The sequence below is a fragment of the Cercospora kikuchii genome (genome assembly GCF_019650295.1).
Source record: "Cercospora kikuchii DNA, contig_00005, whole genome shotgun sequence".
NCBI lineage: Eukaryota > Fungi > Ascomycota > Dothideomycetes > Mycosphaerellales > Mycosphaerellaceae > Cercospora > Cercospora kikuchii.
In genome coordinates, this window is record NW_025408586.1 from 944,874 (window position 1) to 963,207 (window position 18,334).

The 18,334-nt window shown below is 53.4% G+C and overlaps 7 protein-coding genes across 7 annotated transcripts; 3 read left to right on the forward strand and 4 right to left on the reverse strand.

The window, feature by feature from the left end:
• Positions 1-1,116: 1,116 nt before the first annotated feature.
• Positions 1,117-5,606, forward strand: CKM354_000816100 (uncharacterized protein; the record flags this gene model as incomplete). The annotated part of the gene is made up of 2 exons (XM_044803529.1): positions 1,117-1,164; positions 1,245-5,606. The coding sequence occupies 2 exons, from the start codon at positions 1,117-1,119 to the stop codon at positions 5,604-5,606; spliced, it is 4,410 nt and encodes a 1,469-aa protein (XP_044659464.1).
• A 514-nt stretch (positions 5,607-6,120) lies between these two features.
• Positions 6,121-6,916, reverse strand: CKM354_000816200 (uncharacterized protein; the record flags this gene model as incomplete). Its single annotated transcript, XM_044803530.1, has 2 exons — positions 6,121-6,659; positions 6,727-6,916. The coding sequence occupies 2 exons, from the start codon at positions 6,914-6,916 to the stop codon at positions 6,121-6,123; spliced, it is 729 nt and encodes a 242-aa protein (XP_044659465.1).
• A 1,534-nt stretch (positions 6,917-8,450) lies between these two features.
• CKM354_000816300 (uncharacterized protein) lies at positions 8,451-9,754 on the reverse strand (the record flags this gene model as incomplete). Its single annotated transcript, XM_044803531.1, has 3 exons — positions 8,451-8,784; positions 8,847-9,484; positions 9,548-9,754. The coding sequence occupies 3 exons, from the start codon at positions 9,752-9,754 to the stop codon at positions 8,451-8,453; spliced, it is 1,179 nt and encodes a 392-aa protein (XP_044659466.1).
• A 670-nt stretch (positions 9,755-10,424) lies between these two features.
• Positions 10,425-11,585, forward strand: CKM354_000816400 (uncharacterized protein; the record flags this gene model as incomplete). The annotated part of the gene is made up of 1 exon (XM_044803532.1): positions 10,425-11,585. The coding sequence occupies one exon, from the start codon at positions 10,425-10,427 to the stop codon at positions 11,583-11,585; it is 1,161 nt and encodes a 386-aa protein (XP_044659467.1).
• Positions 11,586-11,668: 83 nt separating this feature from the next.
• Positions 11,669-13,571, reverse strand: CKM354_000816500 (uncharacterized protein; the record flags this gene model as incomplete). Its single annotated transcript, XM_044803533.1, has 5 exons — positions 11,669-11,843; positions 11,895-12,573; positions 12,629-12,758; positions 12,812-13,304; positions 13,357-13,571. The coding sequence occupies 5 exons, from the start codon at positions 13,569-13,571 to the stop codon at positions 11,669-11,671; spliced, it is 1,692 nt and encodes a 563-aa protein (XP_044659468.1).
• Positions 13,572-14,646: 1,075 nt separating this feature from the next.
• CKM354_000816600 (uncharacterized protein) lies at positions 14,647-15,273 on the forward strand (the record flags this gene model as incomplete). Its single annotated transcript, XM_044803534.1, has 2 exons — positions 14,647-15,036; positions 15,088-15,273. 2 exons carry the CDS (start codon positions 14,647-14,649, stop codon positions 15,271-15,273), a joined length of 576 nt encoding a protein of 191 aa, XP_044659469.1.
• Positions 15,274-16,470: 1,197 nt separating this feature from the next.
• CKM354_000816700 (3-keto-steroid reductase) lies at positions 16,471-17,906 on the reverse strand (the record flags this gene model as incomplete). The annotated part of the gene is made up of 2 exons (XM_044803535.1): positions 16,471-17,728; positions 17,833-17,906. 2 exons carry the CDS (start codon positions 17,904-17,906, stop codon positions 16,471-16,473), a joined length of 1,332 nt encoding a protein of 443 aa, XP_044659470.1.
• Between the last annotated feature and the right edge of the window lie 428 nt (positions 17,907-18,334).

Here is an 18,334-nt window from a genome sequence, read left to right on the forward strand (position 1 = left end):
GGCTTCAAGAACGACTCATCCACGCGAGTCATGCTCGCAATTGAGCTCCAACGAAGACGTATGCTCGTAGAAGACTTCAGTCGAGGGGAGAGGCGCAAGATTGCACGACGTGCGCTGTCACCACGCGGCACGGGGAGGAAAGAAGGTGATTTGGTTGAGATGGCGCGCTCGCGCGGCAGCCACGATTTGCACAGCAAGATCGCGTCCTGCACAGACCTTGGAATAGACAGCACTGACGGCTGCGGGCTGCACTGGTTGACTTGTGATTTGGTGCAGTGCGCAGTCGACGAGACGTGCCGGAGCAGCGTGGAGGCGCTGCAAGAACCGGGCGAACGAGGAAGCCGTCTCGTAGATGTCCTCAGGGTCAAGATGCTCCTGCATATGCGATAGATTATCGACAACGCCGTGTACCAGCTGGTTGTTTATGCATCAGGAACAGCTCATCAGCGGCGCCTCCAGCGTGTGGCAGTGCCGAGGCCGGTCCCGCGCAAACTGTCGGCTTGGCTGGCCGTAGACCACGGTGTTCGAACAAGCTCGCACGAACACTTGCTTGATGCGACGACATCCCGGTTTTGTGCGTGCAGCTGGCGCAAGTGGTGGTGATGGCGTTGCCGGCGGAGCTCTCGGACTGGCGGAGAAGGGCACTTCTGCATTCCAGATGGCCGTGTCGGTGAAGCTGCTTGCGGGCGCGTGTCATTGGCAGCGACGGCATAGAGTTTCGACCAGTACGCGCACGGGCAAGGCCGATCGTGGATCATCATCATGTTTTGCTGTGCTCGTCCATCCTGCTTGGAGGCAAGCCGCTGCGACACGACGACCGCCCAGCGCGCTGCCTTGTGCTCGTTGTCTGCACATCATCCCCACCGCCAACACCGCTGCCATCACATTCATTACCCATTGTCCCCTCCCCTTCCGCCTCCGCGTTTCTGTCGCGTCTCATTGTTTTGTTTCATTACCGGCCAGATATCCGCTCGGGGGCGAGACCATGCCGTGTGCCAGCCGATGACCTCACCCGTATTGTAGTCCATCACTTGTCACACAGAGCACCGCGCCGCATCAACGCCCAGTTCGCGCGGAACGCCGGCAGCGGACGTGCAGCAGCGCGTACCCTTCACTATGCCGAGCCTGTTTGGAAGCAGGCGGAGAGGCAGCAGCGCGTCGAGGGTACGTCCACAATCATGGCATAAGGCCAAGGATCAAGGCCGCTATAGCCAACCCATTGACTGACCCGTGTCCGCGTGCAGCAACCAGTCGATGCCAACACCTCCTACGCCGCCAGCGTCGCCGCGCGTGCTGCCGCATCGGGCTCACGTCCATCCTCGAGCCATGGCCTGTCATCTGCTGCCGCCGCCGCAGCATTGCGATCTCACACGTCGAGCCCGGAACCCATCGGCAGTATACAGACTAAGCGAATGGTCAGACGAGGTTCGCAGTCTTCCATCGGTGGCTCGAGTATCCTGAGTGGGAGGGGCGGCACGGAGCGAGGAGGATTGCAACGACGAGGTAGCCAGAGCTCCATGACCGAGCGCACCTTTCGTTCTCCCTCTCCAGGCCGCAGCAATAGTATCACGAACGGTGCCACCTCACCCCTCGATGCGCCGCCCGTCCCCGCGATACCTCAAGGCGTGCAGCAGCGCTCGCATCAGCGGTCTGCTAGCGTCGAACCGCCGTACCGAGTGTCCTCGCCCACGCCGAATGGCAAGGGAGCCCGGTCGAACAGCATGGACAGAAAGGCCATGTCACCTCCACCTTCGCATCGCAGAGGCGCGCGTCTCTCCAACGTGAACGAAGAGCTGGAAGGCCCAGAAGCGCAACGGGGTGTCAACTTCTCTCGACCACGATCATCGCAACCGAATAGCCCGTCCTCCAGTCCGACCACAGATAAAGCATATGTGCATGGCACCGGAGCTTGGTTCTCCGAGCCTGTGCCCGTGAAGAAGAACTCGTCTGGCAGCACCGGTGCTCCGAGTGCGGACGTGCTGTCCGCCAAAATGGCGAGAATACAAGGCGCCCAGGGGCAAAGCGTGAAGAAGGACAATCACAGCACGTCCACACAGGGTGGACCACTACGCGTGCAGACACAGCCGACAATCACCGGTACTGCTGTGACACCATTTGTCCAGCCCCAGCAACAGATGGAAACAGTTATGGTGTTCGATGCCGCTTCACGTACCTTCGTGCCAAAACTTCAACCCAGAGCAGCCGCTGCTCCGCCCTCACCTGTATTGCCACAAGCCCCGAAAGCAGCGCCGGGAAGTTACGACCCTCACACGCGCACTATCGTGCCAGCACCAGCCTCAGCAAAGCCCACTCCTGTTGTTGACCTTGGGCCACCACCAAGGAATCCTGCCAGGATCACTCCTACAAGCAGTCCACGAGATTCCTATCTCGGAAGCAGCGTTAGCGGGGACAGTCCCAAGGGCGACAGGATTCTGCAAGCTTCACTGGGTGCGGCTAAACCAAATGCCATTACGAACAGGCCGCAGAGGGCGTCCAGTCTTGATGTTCCGAGCCGCAATACGCCCAGCAATCGAGGTCGGCAGGTGTCCGCATCGCCGAGTCCGCAGCGCAAGCCACACTTTTCCGCCTCTCCTGTCTCGCAGGCCACGATACACGACCCGCCGCCACGGGACATCTCACCTGCCAAGTCCGCCCTCAAGAATTCGCCTTCATCCTCGGTGCGTGCGTACTCACCCGTGTCCCACTTTGCTGGACAGCCCAAACCGCCCCCTAGCGAAACATCCGATGCCACTTCGGTGTACTCGCAAGACGGCTTGTCTTCGGCCAAGAAGAAGAAATCCGCCCATGTTAGCTTTGATGAGCAGCCGAAGGAGATTGATGCTGCGGCCGCGGCCAGTCCGAAGATTTTGGCGCGGGAGCGATCGCCAGTTTTGGATGACCTAGACGATGAGGATTTCTCCAAACCGAGACCTGCATTGCCTACCTTCGGCAGTGTTCGCAGACAGAGAGAAGTGGCCGAGAAAGTGACTGAAATGGCACCGGATCGCAATGAGCACAGCAATGACCACGCCATTGGAGGTATTCTTCGCAATGCCAACGGCTCGGCAAAACCTGAAAGCGAGCCAATGCCACCTGTTGTCGTGAGCAAGGAAACTGCCGCCAACGCCAGCGACACGGACAGTGATGTGGGAGACCTTGGTGACTATGCTGCCGCCAATGCTGCCACGGTCAGTCTACCAGAGCAGACAGCGGGGCAGACCGCCCAGATTCATGATGAGCCCAGCGAAAAGAGCGCCGTCGCTCCGATCGTTCGGGACTTTGCCTCACATGGCGCAACTGGACAACATCTTCAACCTGCTGTGCCTGAAATCAATCTCATGCCCCCAACGCCTGGCACAGAGGAAGACAAAACGTTAGACAATCGACATTCCGCTGAAATCATTGTGCCAGGAGGCTGGGGCGCCGACACAGAGCCCGAAGTCAAGTCAAACTCGGAAGCAGACGCTGTTCCAAGCATTGCGCCAGTCCTTGTCCACACCCCAGAAGAGCATGGACCCATGTTAGCTCCGATCGACGAAGACACGGACACAGACGAAGCGGAGTTCAGCGATGCTGCAGAAGAGCCCTCGGAAATTGAAGGTGGCTTTGCTTCACTCGATGCAATCGCAGTCAGCCCCATCAATGTGAAAGCTTCGCCATCAGCACAGACTGGCACAACATCTCCTCCAGATTCGCCCATCGTTCAGAAGGTCGCGAAGAAGGAAGATGGCCGTGGAGCAGCAGAGGACGAGTCTGCCGACTGGAGCTCCACGACCGCATACTGGTCAAAACTGAGCAAACAGCAGCGCGAGCAAATTGAGCGAGACCACATGTCTTCTGACGATGAGGCGCGGCCGTCACCCGCCGTCATGAAGAAGACGAAAAAGACGACAAAGCCTGCAGCTGCCAGCTCTCCTCAAAGTGCACAGAAATCATCTCCAGCGCACCGTGACGCGAGGCCAGTGCAGCCTGCGCTGAAGAAGACTATGCGCGCACAACCGGAACCAGAACCAGCTCCGGTAGAGAAGAGCCACTCTATGCGGCGATCAATGCGTGACGGAGGTCTCGCGGCAGGATCAATGCGCTCCAGACCCGCCTCAACTTCGCAGGCCCCAGAACCAAGGGCAGGGGGCTTTTCAAAGAAGACGATGCGTCCTCAGTCATCGGCGTCCCTCTCAGCTTCCTCTGCTGGTGCCGCGATGGTCAGCAATCGTGCATCGCAGGACGCTGCTCAGCCGCAGCATACAAGGCCTCCGTCCTCAGCTTCAACTACGACCGCTCCTGTAGTCAGCACCAGGTTGCAAAAGGAACTATCCCATGACTCTGACTCGGAGAGCAGTTTCAAGAAGAAGCGGAGATCTAACGCAGCGGCAGCAGGTGGCAGCATCAACATGAAGCGAAGCATGCGTGCTGCTCCAGCTCCAGTTGAACAGCGTCCCTCATCTCCAGACCCGGTTCGCAGCAAAGGAAAGGGCTCGCTCATCCGATCCCTATCACCAAGTGGGTCCATCTTTGGTCGCAAGAAAGCCAACGATGTACGCGAATCGATTCGAAGTGGTTCAGTTGATGGCGGGAGCAGGATGACTACCATGCGCGCTACACAGCCGGCCAAAACGATGCGACAGACACCAGCTGCAGCAGCTCCCAAGCAGAAAGCGTCGACGTCAAAGTTCAAGTCCCGCTTTGCGGATTCAGATGACTCTGACGATGAGCCAATAACGACCAGGCCGGCATTCCGGAGTCGCTTCAAGGATTCAGACGATGAAAGTGACGATGAGCTCACACCTGTACGAGGCATTCCACGGCGAAAGGGACAAGACGATGGCGATTCCACAGATCTGGAGGATTCGGAGGACGAGAGCAGTCGGAAACCAGCTCCGCGCGCACGTGAACGACAAAAGACGCCTCTTGTGCCTGACCCAGCAGATGTCGACAAAGCCATGGAGGCCGCACGAAAGAAACTCGGTATGACGAACGGAAATACGTCTGCTCCTTCGACTCCGCAAAAGCATGACGAGAAGCAAGGCTCGAGCCTGGCTCAGGGCAGCCTGCGAAACAGTCAGCCTCCTCAATCGAGACCACAATCGCCCGATGGAGGGACGCCAAGGAAGAAGAGTTTCATGGGAAGCTTCTTGCGCCGGAACCGCGGTAGTCAGCATAGTGTGATGACCGTTTCCGGGAGTCCGGGTTATGACAGCGCAGCGTTCGCTCAAAGCTCATCAAACTCTCCGCCGCTGCCCCTCAAGCAGCTTTTCGAAAGGCCACAATCCCCAACGAGTCCGGGCAAACTCGTCCGCCGCTCCTCGGCTCAGACGCGCCAGCAGATTGTCCGTGGCGACTCCAATTTCTCGACCGCTACCGCGCCGCCCACGACGAACAACAGTAGTTGGCCCCTTGCGGACGCGCCTCCTGTTCCTGCTATCCCTGCCGACGTGGCTCAGCTAAAGGGCACTGGCGAGGCGAGACCGGCGACGAGCGATGGACATCCTTCTGTTCGTTTCAGCGAGGATGCCATTGCAGGAAAGGGAGATGGAGTTTACAGCTCTCGCACGGGCAAGAAAAAGAAGTTTGGTATGTTGAGAAGGGCTTTCAGGTTGAATGATTGAAAGCCTGAGAGGAAGATGTAATGTGTAATTTCTTTCCAATCTAATGTTCGAGTTTTGCGCGAGGCAAGGAGAAAGATACAGAGTGGAAATGCGCGAAACAGTGCGCGATTCAGTTGCGTTCTCAAAAAGTCGCAGAGAGTATGCTCGCGAGGAATGAAGACTACGTTGCAGGGAGTCTATCAGATGTGAGAGCACGAGCGGAACTTGCCAACTGCTTGTCGACAGAGGAAAAGAGGTGAGCGCGACTACATTACAGCGACAACACACGCGAAATCTTTTGTAATTATTCTTTGTTGAGAGATATATACCCCCGGGAAGTCGCTTTCTTTTCTTCTGCATGCCGAGCGTTCTTCTTCTGTTTACACATTATGCTGTCGATGTCTATGCTGATCGAAGTAGGAAGAAGCTTTTCTGACAGCCAACAAGGTCTTCGATTTACCATCGTTGCGTGAGCACGCCGTCTCTTCGTGGTCTCATTCCGCTCTGCTCTGTACAAAATCCCTCGCCGCTCACCTTACAACACAAACGCCAAAGCCCCGAACCCAGCAGCCGCCGCCCCAGCGAACATCACACTCTGCCTCCTCGCCGCACTAGACTCACTCGTCTGACTCGCCTCCGCACTCTCCGTCGCAGACGCCTCATCCCCATCATCACTTCCATCACTCGCCAACGCCGGCCCATCCAAATCCCCATCCTCTCCCTCCCCTTCACTAACACCCGGACACTCCAAAATACAATCCCGCATCGTCTCAAACGCTTCCTGTTCCTTCAAATCCTCCGGATAAGAATCCATGGCGCATTTGCGAGCGCATTCGTAAGCTGTACAAGGGAGCTGATCGGGAGACCAGAAGGGACTTCCGGCGAGGGAGTCTTCGTATTTGGAGTAGGAGCCTGTGGCGTTTTGGAGAGTGAAACGGTTACTGTAGGTTGCGCCTTGGGACGTTGTGAGGTCTGCTATTGCGATGCTGTAGTAGGAAGCTGAGGGACCGACGGAGGCGGGGATGGAGAGGTTTGTGAGGGGTGAACTGAGGGTGGTGGAGTTTAGGAGGTAGCCTGGAGGGGAGGTTAGTTCAAGGTGTCGAAGTGGGCTTTTGTGTTTGGGTTGTTTTCTGGGACGTACAAGTTGGACCGTTGACGCCTGCGAGGGCGGCAGCGAGGTAGACGCGGAAGGTGTTGTCGTTTGCGTTTCGGAAGGTGATGTCGAAGGGTTCGCCGGCGGTGATGTTCGCTGGTGTTACGATGCCATCGAGAGCTGAGGCTCCGAGGACGAGAGTGGCGAGCGCTGCGGCGCGTGTGGTGAAAGACGGCATCTTGATTACTTTCTGCTTCTTGCTTGGATGTCTTGAGGTGCGTCTGGAAGGTCCTGTTCGGATGTGAAGTTTATCTGTCGCAGCAAAAACGAATGACTGAAGTGAGAAAGTTTGCTGCTGTTAAACGTGCAGGAAAGGAAAGGCGAAAGAGATCAGAAACTTGCGATTGCGCGCCGGTCAGGTACTAGTAAACGACTTTTGCATATCAAAAATAAACCATATAGCCAATGCGGCGCAAAGTGACAGGTTCGACTAAAATCTGCACGTCTCCAGGCACTGTGCCTTAGTTTCTTTCTCGAAATAGGCGAAGAGACTTCTTTGGGATGTCTCCCAGATCCACTGTATGCGAAGACCCGCTCTTGATGGACAGGCATCCACCACCCATTATCAAGCTTAATGAAGTGGGCGCTGGAAGACTGGGGAGAGTTTTCTCTCCATGTTTCCATATTGAGAACAGGAGATGCATTCTACGAGGTGGTTGTGGCCCCATCTCGTGTCGTGAAGAGGTTTGAATCAATGGATGCTTGATCGCCCAATGGGTCCGATAAATGCGCTCGTGTTCTTGATATCGCGTGTTGCCGCCGTTGCAGAGGAAGTGCCGCTCGCTTCGGCTTGCCGACATTGAGGCACGGTCCACGGCATGCTTTGCCAAGACGTGATGATATGTGAGCCGGTGGTCGTTGCGTGACGGAGTTCACCCCGTTGTGAGTCTGTGACACCATCGCCGAAGCGACTGCGTCCCACCTCATCCTGATCTGGAAGCGGCAGTGGACTGCTTGGACTTCCTCTTCAGCTCTGGCATAGTCTACATCTCAACGCAATGCTGGCCCGTGTCTCTTGCCCTCACGAAACATTTGGCCAATGATTTGAGGAAGCCACAGGAACGCGGACAGTCGAGTGGTGCAGACCTCAAGTATCGTGCTTCAGCCCAAATTTGCCCGGAGGCGGGAAGATTCGGCCATGATGAAAGTTGTGTCTCGCAGCTGCGAACGCTGCAGAATGATCCCGAGAGATCATCGCAGTGATCACAGATCCTGGCACCTCAAAGGCAACAAAGTTTGCCGGCCCAACTCCAACGGGCACAAAAAGCTGTGGGAGATGGGGAGCACACGCATTGGAGGCCATGCGTGAAGAACCAAGACTTCGCGGTAAAGTCGGATAGGGCACGGCATCGTCGGCCGGCACAGTGATCGTGAACTCTGTCGTTACTCTCGTTCATCAACGGATCCCGGGGTTGCTGAGCATCCGCTCAGGTAACTCCCGACTTACCACAACCACGAAGATACTCTCGAGATGCACGAAGTCCACCCGCAGTGAGAATGGCACTTGGGACATACTCTCAATGAATGGCGTGAGCGAAATTCGCCCTACGATCAGCAGCGGCTGACCTGCAGAGCCTTCAATTTGCCCAAGCACAGGATGAGAGAAGGATACAATGATGAGAAGCCTCACAAGATATGATTCTCCTGCCCTCTGTGCCTCTCGGCTCATGCGAGTGTTGCGACTGTCGCCATCTTCCAATCATTGTCTTCGCTCATTTGTGTACCAGCAGAAAATACAAGGCTGGCCCCATCACCGCCATAAGTAAACAAGCACCTGTGGCCCTCATATAAAAGCTTTGCTTGTCCCTACGGGCCGTCTCGACTCGGTCGATTGTGCTGAGGTTCCAACGCTGAAGATCATGATAGAAGGACTCAATAGGTGCCTCCACGGGATCAGGCTGCGAATCTCCTGTATTGATCATGACCCGCATGGCGGATCGAACCAGCCATTCGAGAATCGAGTTTGGATCTTCAAGACCTTGTTTTCGTCGAATGGCGGGTGGCAGGAATGTCAGAACCATAGCTCGGCCGAGGAAATGAAGGGGTCTGAGAGTCTTGAGTCAGTCCAAGTAATAATGAGCACCAGAAAATGGGATAGCACTACTCACCGAGGAAACCACAACTCACAAAACTGATGTATGAAAGCCTCGGAAGTCTCAAGGCCTTTAATCCGGTCCTCCTCTGTTCTTTGCTCATCCCAATCGAATTCTTGAAACCAAGCGACAAAGTCTTCTATCTCTTGCCATGATCGCGGATAGTTGATACCAAACGGAATCGAGCCATTCGATGGTTCCGATCGAAAATGTCCTGTCAACCGCTCGCCCCATTCTGGCCATGCATCTTTGACGACCTGGTCGACCGGATGCTTTGCGCCAACCGTCCTACGAATAAACGACTCATACCACGAAAGCAGTATAATAGCAGCTTGTGCTTCCCACGCGAAGCTAAAAGCTCCAGGAACTCGCTTCCACACGGCAGCATGTGTCTTATTAATCGTCTCAACATGAGCTTTGGTTTCGTCTGAAGAACTGCCATTCTTGACCCAGTGCAAATTGAACAGCTGAGTTTCATAGTATCGTTGATGACCTCGTGTGATGACTTTTCCGCCGTGAACGGCGGCTGCACCTGCGGGTGTTGAAGTGAGCCAGACGAAGACTGCAGTGTAGCCTAAAGCTGTGGCGAAGTCTGTATTGCGGTAGAATGTATGTATGCGGATGATCTGGTCGTACTCTGTTCTTGGGTCGAGCTGTGTGGTTGTATTAAGCATGTAATTTTACTGCAGTGTCACTGAGAAACAGATCTTACTGACTTTGTTCAAATACGAACTAATCCATTTCCCTCTACGTTCGGATTTGGGTGGAAGCGGTGGCAAAGTCCTGTTGGCTTCGGGAGGAGGACGTGGTAGCCTAGGATTATCTTTGAGCTGGTCAATCGTGTCAGTGCCAGGAGGGAGACCATTTGTAAATTCCAGGCGGTATCGATTGGCGTTGTTCTTAGCTGTTGGATGTGCTTGCATTCTGATGAGGTTGAGGATATTTATCTCATGTGTTATCGTACTATCTCAATGCTTGAAACTTGAATTATTGCATCAAATGACCTACAGTCCCGCGTTTCATATACTTGTGCCTCTCTCCGGGGCAAGATCGGCTTCCCGCCAGGAGTACGGGTGCAAGTGGCTTCCGTGAAGGCCTTCTAAGTTCACGATGGACTGGGCTCCCCTCGCATATGGGGACCCCGCATTTCCCCAGCTTTTGGCGCGACAACGGCTCCTGAAATCGGGACGACAACAATGCTCTGCTGAAGCCTCCAATGATCCAACTTGAAGCTCAAGCTCGGCGGGTCCATCGTGCTTGGGTCTTGAAATTTTTCCAGCAAGAACGAACGACAGGCCGCTACCAACGTCGACCAAGACATCTGTCAGGCAAAATTATACACGTTCAAGAAGATAAGATGCGTCGAAATGGCAAGCATCGGGATGCAGTTGGAACATGGTCCTCAAATGCCATGCTACTCGACGAATCCTCCTCGCCTTGTCCCGAGGTCCGATGACGTTGGAGTTTACTTCGACCTCACCTTCATCGAACAGCCTATTCTTTACTCCGCGTACTAGCTTCTGAGATTGTATGAGAAGCCCAATGGAAGGAAACCCTCAGCAGAGTACAAGCACGCGTAGACTACAAGCAATCATGTCTCAAACAAGCAACCTTGACCCACTACCATTACCAGAAGGCATCAGCGAAGACTACATCGATTGCACCTCATCATGCGGATTGAATTTCCACATATTGAAAGCTGGGGACCCGAGCAAACCACTTGTCCTCTTCTGCCACGGATATCCAGAGCTCGCCTTCTCATGGCGTAAGATCCTCCCTGTCGTTGCAAACGCCGGCTATTACTGCATAGCAGTGGACCAACGGGGCTACGGGCGAACCACAGGCTGGGAAAACAAACCCTACCACGAAGTAGATCTGACTCAATACACAATGACAAACCTCGTCCGCGACCTCGTCTGCCTAGTCTACAAACTAGGCTTCAAGACCGTCCACTGCATCATCGGCCACGATTTCGGCGCCGTATCAAGCGCAATGGCAGCCCTCGTCCGCCCAGACATATTCCTTTCCACAATTCAAATGAGCCACCCTTACCACCCACCTCCCACTCCCCAATTCGGTTCCCAACCAAAGAAGCAGTCTCTAGACATCCAAGCCGAACTCGCAAAACTCTCTCCTCCACGAAAACACTACAAATGGTACAATTCCTCCTCTGAAGCAGCTTCCCACTGGGATAATCCGCCTCAAGGCCTCACTCAATACCTCCGAGGTTACTTCCATCTCAAATCCGCCGATTGGGATAAAAATCAACCTCACCCCCTCAAAGAATGGAGCGCCCAAGAAATCTCCATCATGCCAGAATACTACATCATGCGCAAAGAGCATACTTTCCCCGAAAGTATCGAAAACAACATGCAAGGCGAAGATTACACCAAAACAGAATCCTGGCTTTCGCAGCAAGACTTGGAAGTGTATGTGCAAGAATGGTCGAGGACGGGGTTTCAAGGTGCTTTGAATTGGTATCGTGCGCAAACGGCTTCCACGCCGCAGAGTAAGAAAGATATGTTGTTGTATGCTGGGGCGAGGATTACGGTGCCTTGTGGGTTTATTAGTGGGAAACAGGATTGGGGGAATTATCAACAGCCTGGGGCGTTTGAAGGGTATGAGGATGAGAAGTGTGTGGCGAAAGGGTGTTTTAAGGGGACGAGTTTGATTGATCATGCGGGACATTGGGTGCAGCAGGAACAGGCGGAGAAGGTGACGGAGGAGGTCTTAAAGTTTTTGGGGAAGTTGTAGAAGGTTGTGTCTTTCTTCTATGCAATATGCCGGAAATGTAAAGATGCATGTCGTTATATCGTTGCGCCATAGTCGGCGATGCTCTATTCCCAGATATGCCTGATCTTTTGCCAACCTTTAAACTCTTTCCCGGGTGTTTCTTCTGCGATGATTTCCTCAAGACCAGTTTGAAGGTCGACTTGCTCCGGAGGATGTGCCCATGGCTCGTGGCGAGCATAGATGCGGTGACCGAAGTAGATGACAAGGAAGAGCGGAATACTATTACTTGTCAGTCCAAGACCCTTATAACGAAGTATTTGTAGCACTTACCCAACATAAGCAGTCATAAAACTGCTGACAGACCACAGCTCCGGCCAGAAAACGTTGAATCCGTTGATCAGACAAAGGAAGACAAATGCGACAATTGCCACATAGCTTCCCCAAGGCTGGAAGTAAGAGTGGTAGGGCAGATCCGCATATGTGATGCCCTGAGCCTTACAGGCTTTGTTGAATCGCAGATAGACGATGCCGCAGCAAATCCAGCTGATGAAGCCCGAAGTGTTTGTCAAATTCACGAACCAGTTGAATACCACAGCACTGTCGCTTGCAACGTTCAGATATGCAAGGCCGCAGAACAATGAGGATGCGATGACGGCCATGTAAGGGACGCCGTTCTTGGTGCAAGCCTTGAAGATCCGGGGCGCGTTTCCGCTCAATGCGAGAGCATAGAGGGAACGACTGGAAAGAAACATGAATGAGTTTCCTGAGGACCATGCGGAGAGAATGATACCACCGTTGATGATGGAATCGAGAGCAGGAATACCGGCATTCTTGATGGCGACCACGAATGGGGAGGATCCAGCTCCGGCTCCTCCGCTTGTGAGGCGCGGGTCGTTGGATGGGCAGATGACACCGATGGCGAGCACTGAGCCCACGTAGAAGATGATGAGACGCCAGATGTATCGGCGAGCGGCCGTAGGAAGGTTTCGTCGCGGACTCTCCATCTCGCCTGATCATGAGAATTAGCAATGTTTGAGTACTTGGCGTCTGTGCCCTAGACTTACCTCCGGTAGCTACGAGAAGTTCTGGAGCAAACGCAAATGGGAAAGCCGACAGCACGATTGTCGACAGCAGTGCTAAGAAGCGCCCCGTGTCCCTATCCCCAACGAGGTACTCGTTCACAGCTCCAGGATTCTGTCCTCAAGGTCAGCTTGCATGTCTTGCTACAGCGCTCGCGCTTCACTTACCTGCCAATACCGAAATCCGAGTCTGTCTTTATCGGGCCCACCACCAAAGAACAGAACAACCGACATCATCAGCAGTCCAATCATCATGATGACTTTAGTTCCCGCAAACCAAAACTCAGTCTCACCATAGAACTTGACCGGCAGTGCGTTGAGGCCTACGATAACCACAATCATGATACTGATCCACACGGCGATGTGCACTGGTGCGTTCCAATATTCGATCACAAGTCCTGCAGCTGTAATCTCGTAAGGAACGAGAATGCCGAGAGAGTAGAAGTACAGCCAGCCCATGGCAAATCCCAAGCTACGGCTCACGTATCGCCACCCGAACATGTTCATCGAACAGCCTTTTGTGGGACACCAAGCTGCCACTTCTGCGACTCCGGATACAATACACCAGACCAGGAAGGACATCAGACAATATGCCAGGAGGATGAAAGCTGGACCACCTCGCGCAAGAGTCTGACCTGAGCCGACGAATAGACCGGTACCGCTGTGCCATGTCAGCCATTGGGCCTCTTCTTCATCCCTCGTGTTGGACGTACATGGTGCCTCCGAGGGCGATCATTTGCGCATGCCTGCTCTTCAGGCCTCTGTGGGTTGAGTCGTAGCGTTCATCGTAGACCTCGCCCACGAGCACATCTTGATTGACGACTGAGGTCCGTCGTCCTTTCGTATCATCGTGTGGGCTTGATAGACTGTGATCCGGAGAGGTATTCGTGAAGGCGTGCAATCCTTTCTCAGCCTCGTACTCCGCCATGACAGAAAAGCAACGCTGCGAAAGCAGAACAATGAGTAAAACTTTATTTACTCAGCACAACGTAGGGGCAGATCTGGCATCTATGTATCAGCTGTTCATCTGCTCTGCAATCGCTTACACCTGAGACATCCGCAGGCCCAGCTGCTTCTCTACGGCTTCTCGACGGGGCCAAGAAACTGGGTCAGGTCTTGGGAAATGTCCTGAGAGGGCTTAGGGCCCGGATGTTACAATGTTCTCGACATGCCTTTGGCACAAGAAGTCAAGGGCAGCTGGGCGCTGGTTGGAGAGAGCTTGAATTGCCTTATCGCAGCCAAGGCTCTAAGGTGGTAGGACAGGCGTAGCCTGCACGACCAGGGTTGCCGCGTGGGCGTGGAGATACACATAGCGGAGACCAAGATGGGCTCGCGTCTGGACGAAATGAGGTTCTACTCGGCCGGCTGGACTTGAAATGATGGCCGTCGAACGTTGCAACGAGATCAGGTACAGAAGTTGTGGCGAGTTCAGGAGCGGTGATGGAACTGTCGTCTGGCGGAGATGACCTGAGCTTTCTTGGCATTCAGCGTCACCTGTCCTCCTCACCCAGGCTCTTCCCCTCGACGAGCATCGTTGCGGCTGCAGCTCAACACCAATGTTCGCGTGAACATCTCGAGCCCTACCGCAGGCTAGCTCACTCGCAGCATGGGACTGCCTATCTGAGACCAGCTCCGATGAACGCCTGGGACACCAACCTGCACCATGATAAGCAAGCCGAAAAGGGGCCGTTTCGCGTCTGACAGATGTAACGCAGGTGTGGTCGGCCGCAGTGAGATCAATGCCATTGAATATCACAGCTGGCGTGGGCATACGGAAGCAGAGCAGGACGGCAGAAATGGAATTGAAGCTACGTGCCATCTAACCGCTTTATTAGGTCATCGCAGCTGCATAGAGCCTAGGTTGGCTGTAGAAGGCGGGGCCAGCAAGCTAGTAGGTCACCATGCTTCTGGACTTCTGAGCCGATTTCTGTCGTGAGGACGAGAGACACTTCAGCTTCATACTTACACCAGAATCCTCGAGATCACGAATACCAGCAGCAATAATGGCACAATCCGCACGACAAATGATGGGCGCGCCGCCCTCGACCGCATCGCTGAGCGATTCGACCTTGGTCATCATTGATGCGCAGAACGAATATGCAGAGGGAGCTCTCAAGGTCACAGACGCACCAGGCACACGTAAAGTCATCGCAGGCCTGTTGGAGAAATACAGAGCTGCAGGCGGACAAATCGTACACGTAGTACACAATGTGCCAGAAGGCACCCCAATCTTCACACCAGGCACCAATCTGGCGAAGGAGTTTGAGGAATTGACGCCAAAGGATGGTGAGAAAGTGATTGAGAAGATTCATCCAAGCTCTTTTGCGGACACTACACTTCATGATTATCTCAGGGGTGCTGGGGCTAAGAAGGTGGTTCTTACCGGATATATGGTAGGTTGATAGAGAGCACGCATTGAGATGTCGATGGCTGATCTATTCCAGGCTCACGTTTGCGTCTCGACTACGGCACGAGATGCCGCTCGATTGGGCTACGATGTCCTTGTCGTAGAGGACGGAGTTGGTGATAGGGATATTCCCGGCGCATCAGGTGCCGAGGTCACGAAGATGGTCATGCATGAATTGGCCGACTTCTTCGCTACCATTGTTCAGAGCAAGGATATCAAGTAGAAAGCGCGCAAACGCACTTCACGACATGTATCTCTGCCCAAGATTCAAAGTTGCCAGCACAGCTCCGAAGGAAAATCGCTAAGCAGATTCCTAGGCAAGCTTAGTATCCTCAATTCTTTGATAGGAGAACACGACTGACATGAAAGAATTCACAAAAATGTGGAATTGCTCTCAAGAACGACGTTCGCTACAGCCAGACGTCTCTCAAGCTTGTTTTCCTCCACTTCCAGCAGTCCCTAGACATCAAGACTCGACTATCTCAAGAATCTTGGTCAACCTATAATTCACACTCTACACAAACCTCCAAGACATTTCTTCTTCCTACCAATGCACAACCCACAACGCCCTCTCCCACCTAATCCTCACTTCCCATCCCCAAAATGAGTACATCACATACTCCAAGTCATAATCAACCATACGACGAAGAAATCTCGAATACCCAAATCCACCAACACGTTCGCATTTCTCCCTTGCAAGAACACGCCGAATAGAATACACGACCCCATCATTTTCCTCAGAAATCGTGCCCTCTTCGATACGTTTGCAGAACCCGAGTGAAGGACAAGTAACAGTGTAGAGAAAGAGTCCCGTGGAACCTATAACAAGGAGCGGGAAAGCAAAGATGGCGAGTGCTTTGTCATTTCCAGAAATTGACATGGTGGTGGCGAGAGCTTCAAGGGCGATGATGATTGCCATGTAACTTAATATCCAGTAGGAGTTGAATGGCTGGGTACAGTGTACTTGGGAGATAAGATTCGGCGTTGTGGATTGAAGATGCTCTTCCGCCGAGTCGTTCGTAGAGTGGTCGTTCTGGATTGATGGGCACATCTTTAATGATGGGTCGGGTGATCTCGATGTCAGCTTGGAATGAAGGGGTATGGAGGTAGCGGAGGAATGCTTTCTCGAAGAAGAGTGTCCAGTGTGTGCTTCAAGGTGTTTCCAAGGCCAGTTTCCTTCGTACAAGATTCGAACAGGCTCCCAGCCGCAAAGTCAAGAGCGCATGCACGGCTTCAGGACCTTATGCTACTGCTGTGGTGTTGTGGGTCGCAGATCCACAAAAGGATTCCGAGTTTACCTTGAACCATGGTTGATACGGATCTGTGTCAACTTGCAATTTGGTGTACAGGTAAAGATTTTTGGTGGTGGTCTGGATATCAGTATCTCATCTCGACGGAATTCAAATAGTGACAAGAGTCACTATTGACTCCTCTTAACATCTAGCGGCCCAAGCCTCCTCTCCCAATCAACTCTCATCGCCTCCATCTCCTTCCACACCTGCCTCCCAATCTCCTCGAACTCTTCTCTGCTTTCTTTCGTCGTCTCCTTTCGCTTCGCATACAGCCCAGTCGTAGCGCTTCCCGGAGGCACGACTCCAGGTTTCCCACAATAACCCCAGCCTTCCACTTCCGTACGCGCAACCCTCTCCTCGCCTCTGTTGTTTGCTGCAGAACCCCATTTACCTTTCCCTTCACGTTCCTCTAGCTCTATGATCTGAGGAGATAAAACAGCGAAAACCATGCTTACTGCTCCTTTATAAGGATCAATAGCGTGCCATGGCGATCCCAGTATCCGTGCGAGGTAGAACGCCAAGGTCATGAAAATGCTCAAGAACCAATGGAGTCCGGAAATCGATGTGGCGACCACGCCTGGGTGAGTGACGAGCATTCTCGGTTGCTGGCCCTCTGCTCCTTGCGACGTTGCAGAGAAGAAATTCTTCGTATAAGTCCTCGTCGAAGGCAACTCCGCAGTAAGAGCCAAAAACTCCGTCAACCTCTTCGAAGACTCATACGCCACGAAAGACTTCAATCCCTGAATATCCTCCACTCGAAAAGCATCATGCACCGCCCCCGTACTCGAAATCCACACAATCCTTGACTCCCGATCCAGAAGCGGCGAAATCCAGTGCGTGAGCATATAATGCCCAAAAACATTGGCCGTGAAAACTTCCGCCAAAACCGGCTCCTCTTCTTTATCTCCTCCATCCAACCCTTCTGAATCTTTCTGCTTCTGCACCTGCCTCCCAGCCCTCTTCCCCACATCACAAACCATATAATCCGGGAAAGTAACCGCCTGCCCCAACTGCGTCAAAACACTCCAAATCGCTCCAAACCAATTAATCCCCTTCCACCCCGCCACACCCGCATTCCAAACCACAGCATCAAACCTCTCGCCCCTACCCAACAACTCCTCAGCTAAAATCTTCACACTTCCCAATTTCAATAAATCGACTTGTACACCTTCCATTTTAATCCTCGACTCCAGAATAATTGAGATGCCTAAAGTCTTTCCATTGGCATTGCGTAAAGCATTCTGCAGATGAGCTTGTAAACGCTGCGAAGTATCTTTTGATTTCTTGGCATCGCGGGTGGAGAAGAGGAGATGAAGAATCTGAGTTTGAGGTCTTGTGTAGAGGAATTCGTCGATGAGGCGGCAGCAGAGGGCGAAGCCGAGACCGCTGGTTCATCAAGCAAGCACATGTCAGTGAAAAATGTCGCAGGATCAAAAAGGTTTTTGGGAAAGGCATTGAGGCGGAGTATTTCTAGTTTTGAAGGAGCGTACCTGTTTGCGCCCGTCACTAGGACACGGAAAGTGCTGGCTGCATTGCCATTTGAGCTTCCATTAGCTGAAGCCATGATTTGTGATCTTATCTGTTTCGTGTGGCAAATGGATGGATAGGAAAGAAGGTCAGGAGATGGGCTTCAAGGTTCCAGAATGTTGCCAAGAATCGTGCTTGTGGTTGCTGCTCTGCAACTGCGTTTCTTGTCGGGCGAGCAACGTCGCTACTGCACACGAGCTCACTTCCGAGTCGAAGAATCGTTCATGGGGGCTGCCAGTTACTCGAATGCCTTTTGAGTTCGCAGTCGCCCGCGTCAGCATCGTAAGACAATTCAGCATGTGCACGGCTAGACTATCACGCTTTCACGTGCTCACGCGTTGAAATGAGACCTTGGCGTCGAGAAGAAGTGCATCAGGCAAATGGAACATCTCTCGTACATTGCCAGCCATCGAGAACCGAGCACTTCGGGTGTCTCTCATCTATATATCCTCTATACTCGCTTTG